Source organism: Cucurbita pepo, chromosome LG02 (genome assembly GCF_002806865.2).
Source record: "Cucurbita pepo subsp. pepo cultivar mu-cu-16 chromosome LG02, ASM280686v2, whole genome shotgun sequence".
Lineage (NCBI taxonomy): Eukaryota > Viridiplantae > Streptophyta > Magnoliopsida > Cucurbitales > Cucurbitaceae > Cucurbita > Cucurbita pepo.
The window spans coordinates 13,396,407-13,411,566 of record NC_036639.1 but is presented as its reverse complement, the minus strand read 5'-3'; the positions used below and the strand labels follow the sequence as shown (position 1 = coordinate 13,411,566).

The following is a 15,160-nucleotide window of genomic DNA, read 5'->3' as shown; positions in this document are numbered from 1 at the left end:
TCTCGTGTAATTAAAAAAATAGTACATGTTAATTGAAAAAATGACTAATAAGACACTGAATTATCGATCAATGTTTGCCAACGACATATATGAAATAATAGAGGACCCCGTGTGTAGCTCGTTAAAATATGGAGAACCTACATTTATAAAGTACGATATTCTTAGAAAAAAATAAATTATGAAAAAGAATTTAAATTATTTAAACACGTAATAAAATGGAGCTTTAAAAATTAATATTGTATTTAAAAGTTCAAAAATGTTTTTAATGTCAACCATCCCGTGATGTCACCCCTAGCTAATTTCATTTTGAAAATAACGTTTTTACTGATTTTTTTTATGTATATTTCATAAGAAAATACCTAAATGATTAATAATATTTGACAGCAACAGTAGACATTTAAAAATGGTCGTGTGAATTACATTTTTGTGACCGGCAAAATAAATTAATATTTCTTTGATGAATCAACTCATTAAGTCATTTTAATTCAACCATACGTTCGGCGAGAAATTGAATATTGAAAAAATAGTCCAAATAATTATTTTTGCATCATGCTAATGACAAGTATACCTTAGTATATTTTTATTTCGTCGGCGTGATTGTTATCGAGAAGTGGCATATATTATTTAATTTCATTTTGACCCTAACTCGCAATTATTAATTAAAATGCAATTAAATGGTTAGAGAAGTTCACATTATAATTTAATTAAAGAAAAATACAAGGCATGATTTAAGTTTAATGAAAGATGATGTCACGAATGTGCATGATACATTTAGAAAGAGAAAAATAAAAAAATTCCTAAAATAAACAAAAAAAAAACATTTATATTTGTTTATTTACGTGGCAATTAATTTAAATTTTATATAGAGGAAGGAAGCAATGAAGTCCACAAATGACATCCACGTGGCATTCAAATAGAGGGGTCTCTGTCAAAGTAACCAAATTGTATGGTTTTGGACTTAGTCACCAATCAAATGAATTTCCCACTAACTAAAAATATATATTATTTTTAAAATTTTTAAAAATTACTTCAAAATAAATTATTATTTTAAATTTTATTGGAAATTTCTCTTTAATATATATATATATAATTGTTTATTTATTATTTTTTTTAAAGAAGTCTTAAATATTTACCCTTTAAAAAAGTGCATATTATTCTCTCAAATATTTTTACAGTAAAATAAGAATAAGAATAAGAATATAGGGATAAATTACATTTCAATTTTCAACCTACTCCAAAAAAATTTACATTATTAAAACATGTAACTTTTTTTAAAAGTTACTTTGAAAAAAAAAAAAGGAATAATACAAGGGAATAAGCAAACAAATCACAAGTTTTGGAGTTTGGCAAAACACAGCTGGAGCCTTATAGAGTGAAGGAACCCCTCAAGATTGGGTCCGAAACTATCAATAATTTCCCCTATTTCTTCCACAATTTTGACTCTATTATCTTCTATTTTGCTTAATTGACTTCCCAACCATAATCAATTAATTTATATTTAATTAATTAATTAATTATATATTGATTTTGACGTTAATTAAGACGGTCATTATAATTATTAATTAGCTAATTAAATTTTGTAAAACTTAAAAAGTACATCTTATTGTTATGTTGTCGTGATCACCCTTCATCATATAATAAACAATATTTTTGTTATAATATTTGTCGTATTAATGTTTTTAATTATGATGTTGGTATTTGAATGCTTATTTCTTATTTATTTTTTAAAATTAAAATTATATTCAATTTATAAACGTTTGTCACACATTTAAATATCAAATTTGGTGGGCGAGCGAAAAGTATCGTTTAGTATCGATTTATTTGTTTTCTTTTTAAAAGATAATTCACACTCTTGTTCGTGTGCAATTACAAAAAGTTTCCTATTTTGAAATATTTTTGTCCCATCCTTATATGTTCTATATGTCACAAAAAAAAACATATATATATATTTTCAAAACTCTCTCTATATATTATTTATTTATTTATTATTTTTTTTATTATTGAGTTTAACCTTTTTTTTTTTTTAGTATGAGGGGTAATTTTGGAGGGAAAATAAGCTATTTAAAAAAAAAAAGATGAAAACTCTCTGGAAAATGGGTGTTGCTGAGGTGTACCTCGTACGAGAAACCTGATGGAAATGGGTCCACGAGAATAAGAAGAAACCCGACGTGGCAGGGAATGCCAGCGTGGTAAGGAAGTGGATGCCAGCTGGCAGAGAACGAAAAATAATTGAAGAGGGGTTTTTTTTGATTGGATGAGAATGGCATATTAGGACAGTGAAATAACAGCCTGTCTGGGAATGGCGGCAGCATAATCACATGCCTTTATCTTTTTCTTTATTATTTGTTTATTTTTTGTAAACATAAACAAAAAAATATTTTTTTTTTAAATAAGTGACAGCTGGCGAAAGACGCAACACGACACGCAACCATCTCGAGGAGTTAGACATTTCATTTTCCCCACAAAGTTTCATGTCTTCGATTTTTTTTTTTAATTCTTTTTATTATTATATTGCTCCCTTTTTATTGTTCTATTGGTTAATATATATATATATATATATATATATATATATATATATATATATTACAATAAGTATAAGTGGGTTTTTATAATTATTATTTGTAATATATCATAGTTTTAATATATGAAACCATATTATTCAAATAAATTATTTAATTTTTGTCACTAAATTCTTTTTATTTAAAATCATGACAATGTGAATAGACATATAGTTGTATTAAAATTTTTTGAAATATTATTACACATATTTCTATAATAACGTGGTTTTTAAATAATAGAGTCACGAGCTTTATTGTGCTTTGACTTTATTTTATAAAACCACAATTATATAAATTTTTATGATTGAACTAATAATGATTAATCTGAACATAGTTTCGTGGATAAGCCATAAAAGATAATTGTTAAATTACAATTTTACCCTTGAAATTTAGTTTAGATGGTTTTAATACAAATTATTTTTTAAAAAATTTATCTAAATAAAATAATAAAATTATAAACTACAAATTCACACTTTAACCTCCGTTGACTTAGTGGAAGTGAATTTTGGCATTTTAGTTTTATAATAAAAAAAGATATAAAATGTATCAATCACACTTTTGTTCATATAAGCAAAATTAATCTTAATTTAATTATTTTTAGTTATTAATATTATTTTTAATTACGAATCTTTGAAAATGGTGAACTGTCCATTGAAAGTTAAAAAATTAAAACTAAACTTTTAAAAGTTAAATATTTTAAATATAAAGTAACCAAATTTATAAACATATAATAACAATTAAAGATCCACGTCATGTTTCAATTTGAATAGAAAAAAAATATTACATTATAAATCATATTTTTTTAAAGCCAACATTATTTTAAAAATATTGATGTGACATATTTACTATATAATATAGTCCTACTGTCATTTTAGAAATTACACATGTCAAAAATATAATTAGTTTTCTATTAATCCACTGGTTAAATTACAATTTTAAATATTTAAATTAATTCATATGATTTGTTTTTTAATTTATTAACTTATAATAATTATTTATAAAGGAAAATACTAAATTTTATTATAAAAAAAAAAGGTGTGAGGGCATAGTGGTAGTTTCACCTACAAATGGACATTATTTGTATTTTTTAATTTAATGAGCTATAGTTATGATTAAACCAATAATAATTAGAAGAAGGGCAATATAAATACGCTTGAGCTTCCGTTCAAAGAAGCTCACCTTCAAAATCTCTCGTTCTAATACGGCTGCTTTTGGTCAGCAACGCGTAATTATAATCGGAAAAATTCTCTCCGTTTCCCGCGGCGGCGCCGCCCATCTCTCTCTCTTTCTCTACTGTAACAGTTCTTTCTCTCTCTGATGAGATTTATATTCTGAGAAAGGATAAGGAAGTGGGTTTTTGTTGGAGCTTCAGAATTTGTTCTCTGGTTCGTCAATGGCGAAGAAGAACAGTAATTCCAAGAAGCAATGTTACATTTCCGTCCCATCTCAAATTATAAACTCTTTATCTACTTCTTCTCTTCAATCCCTTCTCGATTCGCCTAAGAAATCTTCTAAAACGTACAACAAATATCTCAGTCTTTCCACTTACAGAAACTCGAAGAAGCTATGGCTTCTCGCTATTTTCTTATTCGGCCTTTTGGGTATGTTGAAACTTAATTTTAATCTCAACCCTTTAATCGTGTCATACCCATGTTTCTCCTCGCAATCGCTATTGCAATCGCAAGGTTTAGTTTCTAATGGGGTTTTGAAATCGGGTGTAATCGATAGAGAAAAGGAAAATGTTGTTGAGGATGTGATTATGAACGATTCTGTTCAATCTCTTAAGCCGATTTCAAATGGGGTTTTGAAATCGAATGAGGGTTTTGAAGAGGGAAGTGAGGAGGTGGAGTTCTGGAAGCAACCGGATGGATTGGGGTACAAACCGTGTTTAGATTTCAGCGAAGATTATAGAAAATCAACCACTGGAATCGTTAGTGAACGGAGTAAGTATCTGATGGTTGTTGTTTCTGGTGGGATGAATCAACAGAGAAATCAAATCGTTGATGCTGTTGTGATTGCTAGAATTCTTGGAGCTGCTCTGGTTGTTCCTATCTTGCAAGTGAACGTAATCTGGGGAGATGAAAGGTATCAACTCGATTCATATACTGATGAAGTCTCTAATTCATAAGAACTGAAATATATTCCAAGTTTTCTTAACTATCAGTTGCTAAGTTTGATTTTCTGTGTTATGTTTGATTGTTGCAGTGAATTCTCTGATATATTTGATTTGGAGCATTTCAAGAATGTTTTAGCAGATGATGTTCATATTGTTTCGTCTCTGCCATCGACGCATTTGATGACTCGGCCGGTCGAGCAAAAATCGCCTCCGCATCATGTCTCACCGAGTTGGATTCGGTCGCGGTACCTTAGGAAGGTAAGGATGGTCGTCTCTGTTCTTTTAGCTGCCATGGCTTTTGTTTGAAGCTCACTGCTAAAAAAGTGTCGAGGCTTCTTGATTGATAGGAAAGGAATCTGTTGATTACTGCTCTGCTAGTTTTCATTACGTCCCTACCATGTAGTTTAATCTAGCTCATTACAAAGCATCTTTGAAGATTGGTTTTGAATGCCACTTTAACTCCGTTTTAATGTTTGTAGAAGAGCCTTCGTTACGTCGCCATAATGCATGAATATCAGTCTCGAAGTTTCGAGACTGCTTTTGTTAGTTTAAGTGCTTACCGCCCGTAGATATTGTTCTCTTTGGGCTTTCCCTTTCATATTTCCTCTCAAGGTTTTTAAAACGTGTCTCCTAGGGAGAGGTTTCCACACCCTCATACAAAATGGGATCTCACAATCCACCTCCCTTTGGGGCCCAGCGTCCTCGTTGGCACTCGTCCCCTTCTCCAATCGATGTGGGACCTCCCAATCCTCATCCTTTCGGGGCCCAGCGTCCTCGTTAGCACACCACCTGGTATCCACCTCCCTTCGGGGTTCAACCTCCTCGCTGGTACATCACCCAATGTCTAGTTCTGATATCATTTGTAACGGCCCAAGCCCACCGCTAGTAGATATTGGCCTTTTGAGCTTTCTCTTTCGGGCTCCTCCTCAAGGTTCTTAAAACGCGTATGTTAGGAAAAGGTTTCAACACCCTTATAAAGATTGTTTCGTTCCCCTCTCCAACCGATGTAGAATCTCACATTTTACTTGTGGGCTCGGGTCTTAATTTGATTGACAAAGGCTAACACATAAACAAATAATATAAAGTCGAGGAATTATGATGTTAACCATTTAACTAAAATCCTCAAGCTTTTAGGTTAGTTGATCTCATAGATACTGTTAACCATAAATGTAAGCCCTGTCTGTTAAGGTTCACACATACATTCCCTGTCTGCTAAGGTTGACCAAACAGCAACATATTACCAACTAAAAGCTTTTGTGGCATTTTTCTGTCCTTATTATGTTTTTTCACTAAGCCTTATTCTTTAATCTTTACCACTGGAAAATGTTATGGTTATTAGCTTGATGATATTAAGGAGCGTGTCTCGGATTTTGCAGCTTAGAAGAGAAGGGGTGCTGCTGTTGCGCGGCTTGGACTCGAGGCTTTCTAAGGATCTTCCTTCTGATCTCCAAAAGCTTAGATGCAAGGTATCAAAGGTTTTTTCATCTTGTTGTAACTCTTTGTTCTCTCGTGATTAGTTGTTTGTTGCTTAGACTCGATCCAAGTGTATGCATTATATAATCGATCACTGCTTTCAATGCTTATTCGATACATCGATTCGAATAGTACATCTTGATCGAGACATATGAGTTCTTTTGCTGTGGCTTTATAAGTAATCCTTTTGTAACAGCCCAAACCCACCACTAGCAGATATTGTCTTCTTTGAACTTGGACTTTCCCTTTCGAGCAGGTTTTTAAAACGTGTCTACTAGGGAGATGTTTCCACACCCTTGTAAAGAATAATTTGTTCCCCTCTCCAACCGATGTGGGATCTCATAATTCACCCCCCTTTAGGGCCTAACGTCCTCACTGGTATACTGTCCAATGTTTGGCTTTGATACCATTTGTAACAGTCTATGCCCACCGCTAGTAGATATTGTTCTCTTTGGGCTTTCCCTTTCCGGGTTCCCCTCAAGGTTTTTAAAACACGTCTACTAGGGAGAGGTTTCCACACCCTTATAAAGAATGATTTGTATCCCTCTCCAACCGATGTGGGATCTGGGAATATCAGTGTTAATTGTTGTTCTTTTTCCTCTTTGCTTCAGGTTGCTTTTCGTGCTTTGAGGTTCGCTCCACCGATCGTGGAACTTGGTAACAAGCTCACCGAGAGAATGCGAACCAAAGGACAGTACCTTGCGCTTCATTTGCGAATGGAGAAAGACGTATGGGTGAGAACTGGTTGTTTACCTGGTTTGAGCCCCAAATATGACGAGATGATAAACAACGAACGAATACAACGACCCGAACTCTTAACTGCTCGGTCAAACATGAGCTACCATGATAGAAAACTTGCAGGCCTTTGCCCCCTGAATGCCTATGAGGTTATGAGGTAAGGATTGCTTGACCATATGCTTGTCATTGCCAATCATTTCCAGTTATGGCTCTGCTGGACTAAACATTGCAACTCTTATGTGCAGGTTACTAAAAGCTCTTGGAGCTCCAAGAGATACAAGAATATACTGGGCTGGAGGGCAACCCCTGGGAGGAAAAGAGGCCCTGCAGCCATTAACAAGCGAGTTCCCGAATTTCTTCAACAAGGAAGATCTTGCTTTGCCGAGTGAACTCGAACCGTTCGCGAAAAAAGCTTCGATTATGGCAGCTATCGACTATATTGTATGTGAGAGCAGCGATGTTTTCATGCCTTCTCATGGAGGAAACATGGGCCATGCCATTCAGGTATAAATTCTCCTTCAGTTTTCCATGCCATGCCTTTGCTTCTCGAGTCCGATCACGACGAAGTTGATTGTTCGTTTGGATTACAGGGACGCAGGGCTTATGCTGGGCACAAGAAATACATAACACCAAACAAAAGACACATGCTTCCCCTTTTCCTGGACTCCTCACTACCTGAACCAGAGTTTAACAGGATCATCAAGGAGTTGCATCAGGACTCCCTCGGACAGCCCGAACTTCGAACCAGCAAAGTGGGACGAGACGTTACTAAGTACCCTATTCCCGAATGCATGTGCAACAACAGCTCTGATGCTCATACCATATAAGTCAACAGCTCTTCAGTAATGCCAACATAGCGAAAAAAGCCTTGAAGAACAAGAGTTTGAGTCGACAAAACCTCGGACATCCCGAGTCGATGCTTGAAGCCGAGCCCTCTTTAGAACCATGAGTTTGGTATCGTCTGGTCGGGTGGATGAAGCATCAAATGCAGCAGCAAGCTGAAGAACACAGCCGAGGCTATGAGAAACATGTCTCTATATATATATATATCATCAGAGAAATAAATTGGACAGTATCACATTGTATGATTCTTTGATTCTTTAAAGAATAAGTTATTGTAATTACATATTTTACTGTAAACACCAATTTTCTTTAATGAAATAATTCATTGCTGTAATGATATTAAGAATGTTTCTCTTCAGTTTTTTCGGTTACGATCAAAGTTTTCACGACAAAAATTAAATTATTACAAATTAAAAAATACGAAGTCTAAATTATTACATACTAAAATTTATGATTACACTGTTACTAAAATTTATATTTTCTCGAATTAAATGTTTAGATGTAAATTTTAATTAAATTATTTTTTTTTTTTTTTTTTTTTAATTTTGAGAAAATTAGAATTTGAAAAAGTTTAAATTTTGTTTATGAGAATAAATAAATTAATTATAAAGAATAAATAAAATAAAATTGTTATAAAACCAGGATCCATCTTGAAAATAAAGCCCAAAAATATGAAGGCAATGAAAGGCCCAATTTCACTTTAGGGCTCCATATTGAATATATATGTGCCTACATCTCTTAAATCTCAGGGTTTCGGCGAGGAGGAGAGGAGACGATAACGAGATCTCAGAGAAGGAATTCATCAATGGCTCCGAAGGCAGCGAGAGCTAGCAGGAACCCTGATCTCATTCGTGGGGTTGGGAAATATTCGAGGTCGAAGATGTACCACAAGCGGGGTCTTTGGGCAATCAAGGCAAAAAATGGTGGTGTCTTCCCTCGCCACGATGCCAAGCTTCAGGCCGACGCTCCGGCAGAGAAGGCGCCGAAGTTTTACCCTGCTGACGATGTCAAGAAGCCACTTGTCAACAAGCGCAAGGCTAAGCCCACCAAACTTAGGTTTATCTCTCTCAATGTCTTTCTTTTGATGTTTACTGCAGTGCCTTGGAACGTATATTGTTTGGTGTATTTTGACTTTGTTATGGTTCGGAAACTGAGGAATTTGGAATCAACTAAGAAACAATTGCTTTAATTTCATGAAATTACATAATGAATGGGGCAGTGTCACTCCCTATTAGACTGAATAGAGTTCATGCTGTAGCTATTAAAAAAGGGGGATTTGAAACTTTTAGGTTTCCAGATTGGAAATTTGTTGAAGTCTGAACTGCGTGTAGTGAAGTAATGTTGCTCATTTTCCAAATAATGAATATTGGGGTCAGTTCAAAGAAATGTGCGTCGGGTGTTTTCATATAACATAGTTTGTCAATTTCATATCATTTGCAGGTCTAGCATTACTCCTGGAACCGTGCTTATCATTCTCGCTGGAAGGTTCAAGGGAAAGAGAGTTGTGTTCTTGAAGCAACTTCCATCTGGGTTGCTTTTAGTCACTGGTGAGTATTGGCAATTTTCTCTAATCACCTTCCTTTGTAATTTTACTGTAATATCGCTATCTTAAATGTGTTGTGTGCATTACTTTTCCTATTGACAAGTAAGAAGTATTGGGACGTCGTATGCCACCATTTCTGTCTAATATACCCTGCAATTACATACCACTTTAATGTCTCATGCCTCCTATTCTGACTGTCTGTTGTGCAAATTTTATTTACATACCTTAGACCTTTAATCTTCATTTGGTGTTGAAACAAAGAGAGTTTCTAAGCTTCATTTGGCGGTTGTGGGGGAGGGGTTGGTCTAGATGATGCTGACTGTAGTGATAGTGATAGATGTTTGGGAGAAAGGGTGCAAATAAAGTAGCGATTGGCCAAGTCTTTGATTTTTGAATTTGCAATTTTCGAGCCTACAAGGGATTATCTTAATGTAAAGTTTGCTTTTCTAGGACCATTCAAGGTCAATGGTGTTCCGCTGAGGCGTGTGAATCAGTCGTATGTGATTGCAACCTCCACCAAGGTAGACATTGCAGGAGTCAACGTGGAGAAGTTTGATGACAAATATTTCTCCAAGGAAGTTAAGATGAAGAAAAAGAAGGGAGAAGGAGAGTTCTTTGAGGCAGAGAAGGAGGTTCGTAATTGTTTTTATGATGATTGTTTTTTCAAATACTTCAATTTTTGTCACTTTCTTGTCTTAATTTCTGGTCACCATTGTTTTACATGCAGGAAAAAAGCTCACTCCCACAGGACAAAAAGGATGATCAAAAGGCCGTGGACTCAGCTTTGCTCAAGTCGATCGAGGCTGTTTCAGATTTAAAGACATACTTAGCTGCCAGGTTTTCTCTAAAGGCAGGCATGAAACCTCATGAGCTTGTTTTCTAGATATTTGCTGTTTTCTTGTGGAATTGATCACTACAATTTTCTTGTTTTGTGTTTTGTTATGAGGATTCTAGATTTGAAATTATATCCCGTAATGAATTTTGACTGATAGTGATAAGATATGTAATATTTCTTTTATTCCCATCACTTTACTTACGCTTACTTAAAAAGTATCGAGAGGAATCATTTGAAAAGATGATGGCTTGATTGACTCTAATGGTACATGAGGGGTGGATTGTAAATGGTATCCGGGCAAGTCACTGTACTGTGTGCCAATAAAGACGTTGGGCCCCAAGAGGGGTGAATTGTGAGATCTCACATTGGTTGGAGAGAGAGAGAGGGGGGGGGGGGGGNAGTAGATCATTTTAAAACCTTGGGGTTAGTCCGAAAAGAAAAGCCTAAAGAGAACAATATCTGGTAGCGGTGGATTTGAACCATTAGCTACTTAGGAAGCTTATTATCAAAACTCTTTTCCGTTTTCCTTCTAATTCCTTTAGCATAGCTTTTGTATTCTTTGTAATTTCATATCATCTGTAAAAGAAAGGAAACCATGGTTTCTTATATTAATCTAAATTGAAAGAGAAAATAAGCAAAATTGGAAAAATACTCGGTAGTTGAATTAAATTATACATTTAGCAAAACAAGCTTAATCCATAATTTTATTGCAAATTATGGGCATGGCCAAACCATGACCAAACCATGACCGTCGTAACTCATAGCAAGCTATCTGTTTGAGGGGGCAATCTCTTGAAGAAATTGCTAGGTACCGAGGGTAGTTTGCTGCGAAATCTTGGATGCCTTAAATAATACAACCCTGTAACCAAAGCCACCACTCTGAAAGGTGTAGCATATAGCACAACAGCAACACAGAGACAAAACACTACGAAAAGGCTGGTGGCTCTTGGATCCCTCCAGCTAAGTAGAGATTCTACTCTTTCTCCCTGTGTTGCTATGTCTCCCACAACTGTTTGAACCCTCCCTGCAACACTTCTCAGCCTATCATATCTCAATCGTACCAAGTTGTTTGCCTTGGAAGTCGGAAACGTGTCAAATTCTTCGTCGAGCTCATCAGAACTCACTGCTTCAGCCCAAGAGAGCTTGGTGTCCATGTGAGGTGGGTGCCTTGGCCTAAGCCTGTAGTTCCATAAGCCAATGAGGAACATGTATAGAAAAACAGTAGGAAGTATTAGTTCGGGGTACGAAATCAATATAAGGAACAAAATGTGCACGAGCACCGATGTGACAGGGTTCCTCCAGTTACAAACTTCACGAAACCATCGACTTATTGATATCATTCCCGCAAGTAATGACATGATTCGAAAGAAGTTGGCTTTGCTTCGTCTCATGCTCCAAACATGTGAATCTACATCTAACATGTATTCAACAACTTCTTTTCGTAGAGGCGGTTCAGCTCGACCGAGCCTTGTCGCTACTATGTTCATAGCTTGGTACCTTAAGTTTTCTATTTGGTTCACTGTGAAAGGTTGAAGGTAATGCATCTTAGGGAGCAATGGACTTCCATAGACATGTATCATGTTTGCCAAAGATAGGGCGGTGAAGCGAACCGAAAGTTGGAGCTCTCCCATCTTCTTCACTCCATTGGGGTGCAGAATCAGAAGTGGATAGGAATGTGTGTAGAGTTTATGAGCTTCAAGTGTCGATATTCGAATTCGAACCTTTCCGATCCTCGAATCTCTTCCTCCGTTGCTTCCATTATGTTTGTCACCACCACCCCCCAAATGGCAATTGTCAAAAACTCCCAAGGTAATTACAGTACATGGATCATAGACTTCCCATGTGTATTGCTCATTCCATTTGGGATTGCACGTGTCGAGAATCGTTCGGGTTCGAACCCATTTTTGACCGTACTTAGCAATACAATAAGCATCTGTGTTTCCTCTCCCATCCTTCAGCTTCATTGGAAGTAATCCTTGAGCACTTAAAATTCCGACCTCCAATATTCCCACTGGTTGTTTCCATAGCTGCTTAGCAGTTGGTCGTTGATCACTGATGTATAAAGTCGATTCATCTAGTACATGATATCCACCTTCAAGAGAAGCTCTCAAGTGAACCCTGCTTGAAAATTTGTGTTCCTTTCGCCTATCAGCTTCTAGAACTCCAAAACCGTACTTCTCGAGGTTAAACCAACGCGAATGAACTGGCCTATGATCAAGCCGCTTGTCGAACGCGTCGAGAGCCAGATTGATCTGCCCCAAGACATCTTCTTTTGAAGGGTGCACTCTGTCCTCAATGGTGATTAGCAACTGTTCTTCAAATGGCTCAGCTACTACAAACACCAAATCTTCATTCCAATAGGGATTAGCTGTGCTTGTTGAACTGTTCTTTGTTCTGAGTATCTGGTTTCCTACTTGAGCTTTGACAAAAACATCAGGAACATGGTTTCTGTCGGTGGGGATTACATCTTGAGCTTCAATCACTGTTAGCCTCAGATACCATAGTTTTGGAGAGACATAAACCTTTGATCTTACATTATGAACACCTTCCCCAAACACTGAGGCTGCATCAGAATGCCATGCCTCTGGGAAGGCTTCATCAGCTTGTGTTCCCATCCAAACTGCAACCATGATTTCCCCTCTTACCCGGCTCGTTCCTCGCCGGTCTTCCAACCGGTACCATTGAGGTGCCAATGGGCTATCTGGGGGAACCCGAGTTGGAACCTCGTTCAAGTCGAACACTACACGACCGAGGTACTCGTCTCTTCCTAGCATTTCTTTGTCCTTGACAAAAACTTCTAGTATAGAGGATTGTATGCGTTCTTTTGAGAATGCAAAGACTTGATTCCATTCTGGATTTTGTTTCCTGTCAAAATGCTTTGTTCTCCCTTTATAGTTCCCAAGCTTTACTTCCACATATGGATCACAGCTTCCAGTGATGGAACTTGGAGGAAGATCCCTTGCTTTCATAACTCGAACGTAGAGATAGAACATTTGCTCGACAAGGTCGTAAGTGCTAGTGTGTCGCTCACTTCTCAGCCAACCTCTTCCACTGTACGATCTGCCACCCGGCCACTGCTCTCCAAGCTGAGGATTAGTGTCCCTGATCTCATCATTATCTTGGTTGCTGATATTAGCTTGTGAATTGCTTGTGTTCATTGTAGATGGAATGCTTTTGTTCATCGAAGATGAAGCGCCTTGTGGTCGCTTCTGTACTAATATTCGAGGTCGCTGCATTGTTTGCTGCTTATGTAGCTGTGTCGTCTCGCCTCGTGTCTCGATTGGTTCTTCAATCTCTGGCTCTTTAGCTGGACCTCTGATAGGAAACTCAGCTACAGAAAAACTTGAGCTAGAATGTTTAGATGCTGAGATTGTTAAAACATTGTTCTTTGGTTTTACTTGAATATCACAAGCAGGATCAAGTGGGGATCTTTTAGGATTTATAGGAGAGTTTTTTGGTGGTGAAATGTAGATTTTCAAGCCAATTTCACCTTTGACAGACGAGAAAAACCCCTTAGTTTCTAACTGATATCTCTGATAAGTTTCCTCACCTTCCTTGGCAATGTCTGAGCAAGGAATTCTGACCCTTCCAAGAAAGCTTCTGCCTTCAGTCAGTCTCTTTTCATGGTAAACAGAGATGTCAATGGCTTGGAAATGGTGGCTTTGGGATTCGTCGAAATCTAATGAGAGTTTCTGATTCCAAACGGGGTCGAGGTTCTTTGGAACGGATTTTGTTCGGCTTATATGGTTTTGAAAATCGACTTCAACAAATGGAGTTGCAGATCCTTCACCATCTTTGGGCATAAGATCATGAGCATCTATTACTTCCACCACTAGCTGCTGCTTCATAATCCTTTTGCTTCTTCGTCCACTGCTGCAAAAAATATAAGGTAATCACTGACCACAAGCAATCTGAAAACTCCATTCAGAAGCAAGGAAGTTCCATTTCAGAAGAAATGATGAAAAAGAAAGGAATGGTTTGATGAAGAAGCTGAGAGTGAGCTTTGTGAAGACCCAAAGATGGAGGGAAAGCAAGAACTTTTTCCAAGAGCATTAAGGCATAGGCTATTTCGAGTATCGAGAAGTGGTGTTCAGTATTAAACCTACGCCCATTTCTCTCAAGCTTGATTCCGCCTTCAACTTGTTATACTGTTTGACCAAACTCGTTGGCTCCACACTCAATTTGATCGGAACTCGGTTCGATAACCTTCTCTCATAGATTCCCTTCACTAGCAATTTGCAAGTCATCGCTAGCAATTCGCTCTTATCCCTCGTTGAGTTCCTTGATTGAGTATATCCCTTGATCAATTAATTTATTCTGGAGTTGATAAAAAAAATTGATCAAGAATCTATCAATATATAAATATTATATATATATATATATAGAGGTAAAATAGTGTATAGAAAAAAGTATTTAACAAAGTGAGTTTAGCACAAGATGTCCCTTTCTTGGGAAGGAGGGCAGCTAAGGCAATGTGAGTTAAGAAGTTTATGGGTAATAACAAGAGGTTAAGGGGTTGCCATTTGGCCAATGGAACCTTTTGTTTATGTGCTTTATTCCTTGCTTGCTATTCATCTCTTCCATTGTTAAAAAAAAAACTTGTGAAACTGCATCCCCTGCACAGTGTCACGATCCTACATTCTTGACCGTGCGGCGTCGTGACCGATACACGCTCACGACCAGCCTTAAGGGGAATTAAGCCCCATATATATTTTTCGCCCCGGCTTTGTGGCTTCGTCGGACCTTAGGCGAGGTTTGCCTTCGCCAATTGAACATCGCTTGTGCGGAATCCAAGCTTGTTCAACCACACACGCCGCCTGCGCGTGTATGTTCAATCGTCTGCGACACATCCGACTTGCCTCTACGCTAGGCCAACTCATTCGGCTCGACCTTGCCTCTACTCGGGCCAAGGTCTCTCAATACAACGTCGCATCTCATCTTGCCATCTCGATCCCCATCGACGGGGTCCATATGTCTTGACGCCATCCCGAGTCTCGGGATGTCGTCGTCCATCATAACTCGTTCAGTCGTGCCATCGAGAATGGGCCCGCGTG

General features: G+C 37.1%; 3 protein-coding genes across 3 annotated transcripts; 2 read left to right on the top strand and 1 right to left on the bottom strand.

Moving 5' to 3' along the window:
- Positions 1–3,732: 3,732 nt before the first annotated feature.
- LOC111789351 (O-fucosyltransferase 20-like) lies at positions 3,733–8,062 on the top strand. Its single transcript, XM_023670094.1, has 6 exons — positions 3,733–4,643; positions 4,764–4,932; positions 6,051–6,140; positions 6,759–7,042; positions 7,131–7,389; positions 7,476–8,062. Exons 1-6 carry the CDS (start codon positions 3,952–3,954, stop codon positions 7,710–7,712), a joined length of 1,731 nt encoding a protein of 576 aa, XP_023525862.1. The 5' UTR covers positions 3,733–3,951; the 3' UTR covers positions 7,713–8,062.
- A 394-nt stretch (positions 8,063–8,456) lies between these two features.
- LOC111789425 (60S ribosomal protein L6-2-like) lies at positions 8,457–10,298 on the top strand. Its single transcript, XM_023670194.1, has 4 exons — positions 8,457–8,784; positions 9,169–9,275; positions 9,722–9,903; positions 9,999–10,298. The coding sequence occupies exons 1-4, from the start codon at positions 8,534–8,536 to the stop codon at positions 10,152–10,154; spliced, it is 696 nt and encodes a 231-aa protein (XP_023525962.1). The 5' UTR covers positions 8,457–8,533; the 3' UTR covers positions 10,155–10,298.
- Positions 10,299–10,746: 448 nt separating this feature from the next.
- LOC111787848 (FT-interacting protein 1-like) lies at positions 10,747–14,105 on the bottom strand. The gene has a single exon (XM_023667915.1). It carries the CDS (start codon positions 13,952–13,954, stop codon positions 10,865–10,867), a length of 3,090 nt encoding a protein of 1,029 aa, XP_023523683.1. The 5' UTR covers positions 13,955–14,105; the 3' UTR covers positions 10,747–10,864.
- Positions 14,106–15,160: the final 1,055 nt, after the last annotated feature.

What these genes read in the sequence shown, in the direction of transcription:
- LOC111789351 (XM_023670094.1), top strand. Translation starts at nt 3,952, where the DNA reads ATGGCGAAGAAGAACAGTAATTCCAAGAAGCAATGTTACATTTCCGTC. An exon ending in GGTCGCGGTACCTTAGGAAG is followed by an intron (nt 4,933 to 6,050) that starts GTAAGGATGGTC and finishes CGGATTTTGCAG; the next exon opens with CTTAGAAGAGAAGGGGTGCT. An exon ending in ACATGGGCCATGCCATTCAG is followed by an intron (nt 7,390 to 7,475) that starts GTATAAATTCTC and finishes TTTGGATTACAG; the next exon opens with GGACGCAGGGCTTATGCTGG.
- LOC111789425 (XM_023670194.1), top strand. Translation starts at nt 8,534, where the DNA reads ATGGCTCCGAAGGCAGCGAGAGCTAGCAGGAACCCTGATCTCATTCGT. An exon ending in GCTAAGCCCACCAAACTTAG is followed by an intron (nt 8,785 to 9,168) that starts GTTTATCTCTCT and finishes TATCATTTGCAG; the next exon opens with GTCTAGCATTACTCCTGGAA. An exon ending in TGGGTTGCTTTTAGTCACTG is followed by an intron (nt 9,276 to 9,721) that starts GTGAGTATTGGC and finishes TTGCTTTTCTAG; the next exon opens with GACCATTCAAGGTCAATGGT.
- LOC111787848 (XM_023667915.1), bottom strand. Translation starts at nt 13,954, where the DNA reads ATGAAGCAGCAGCTAGTGGTGGAAGTAATAGATGCTCATGATCTTATG.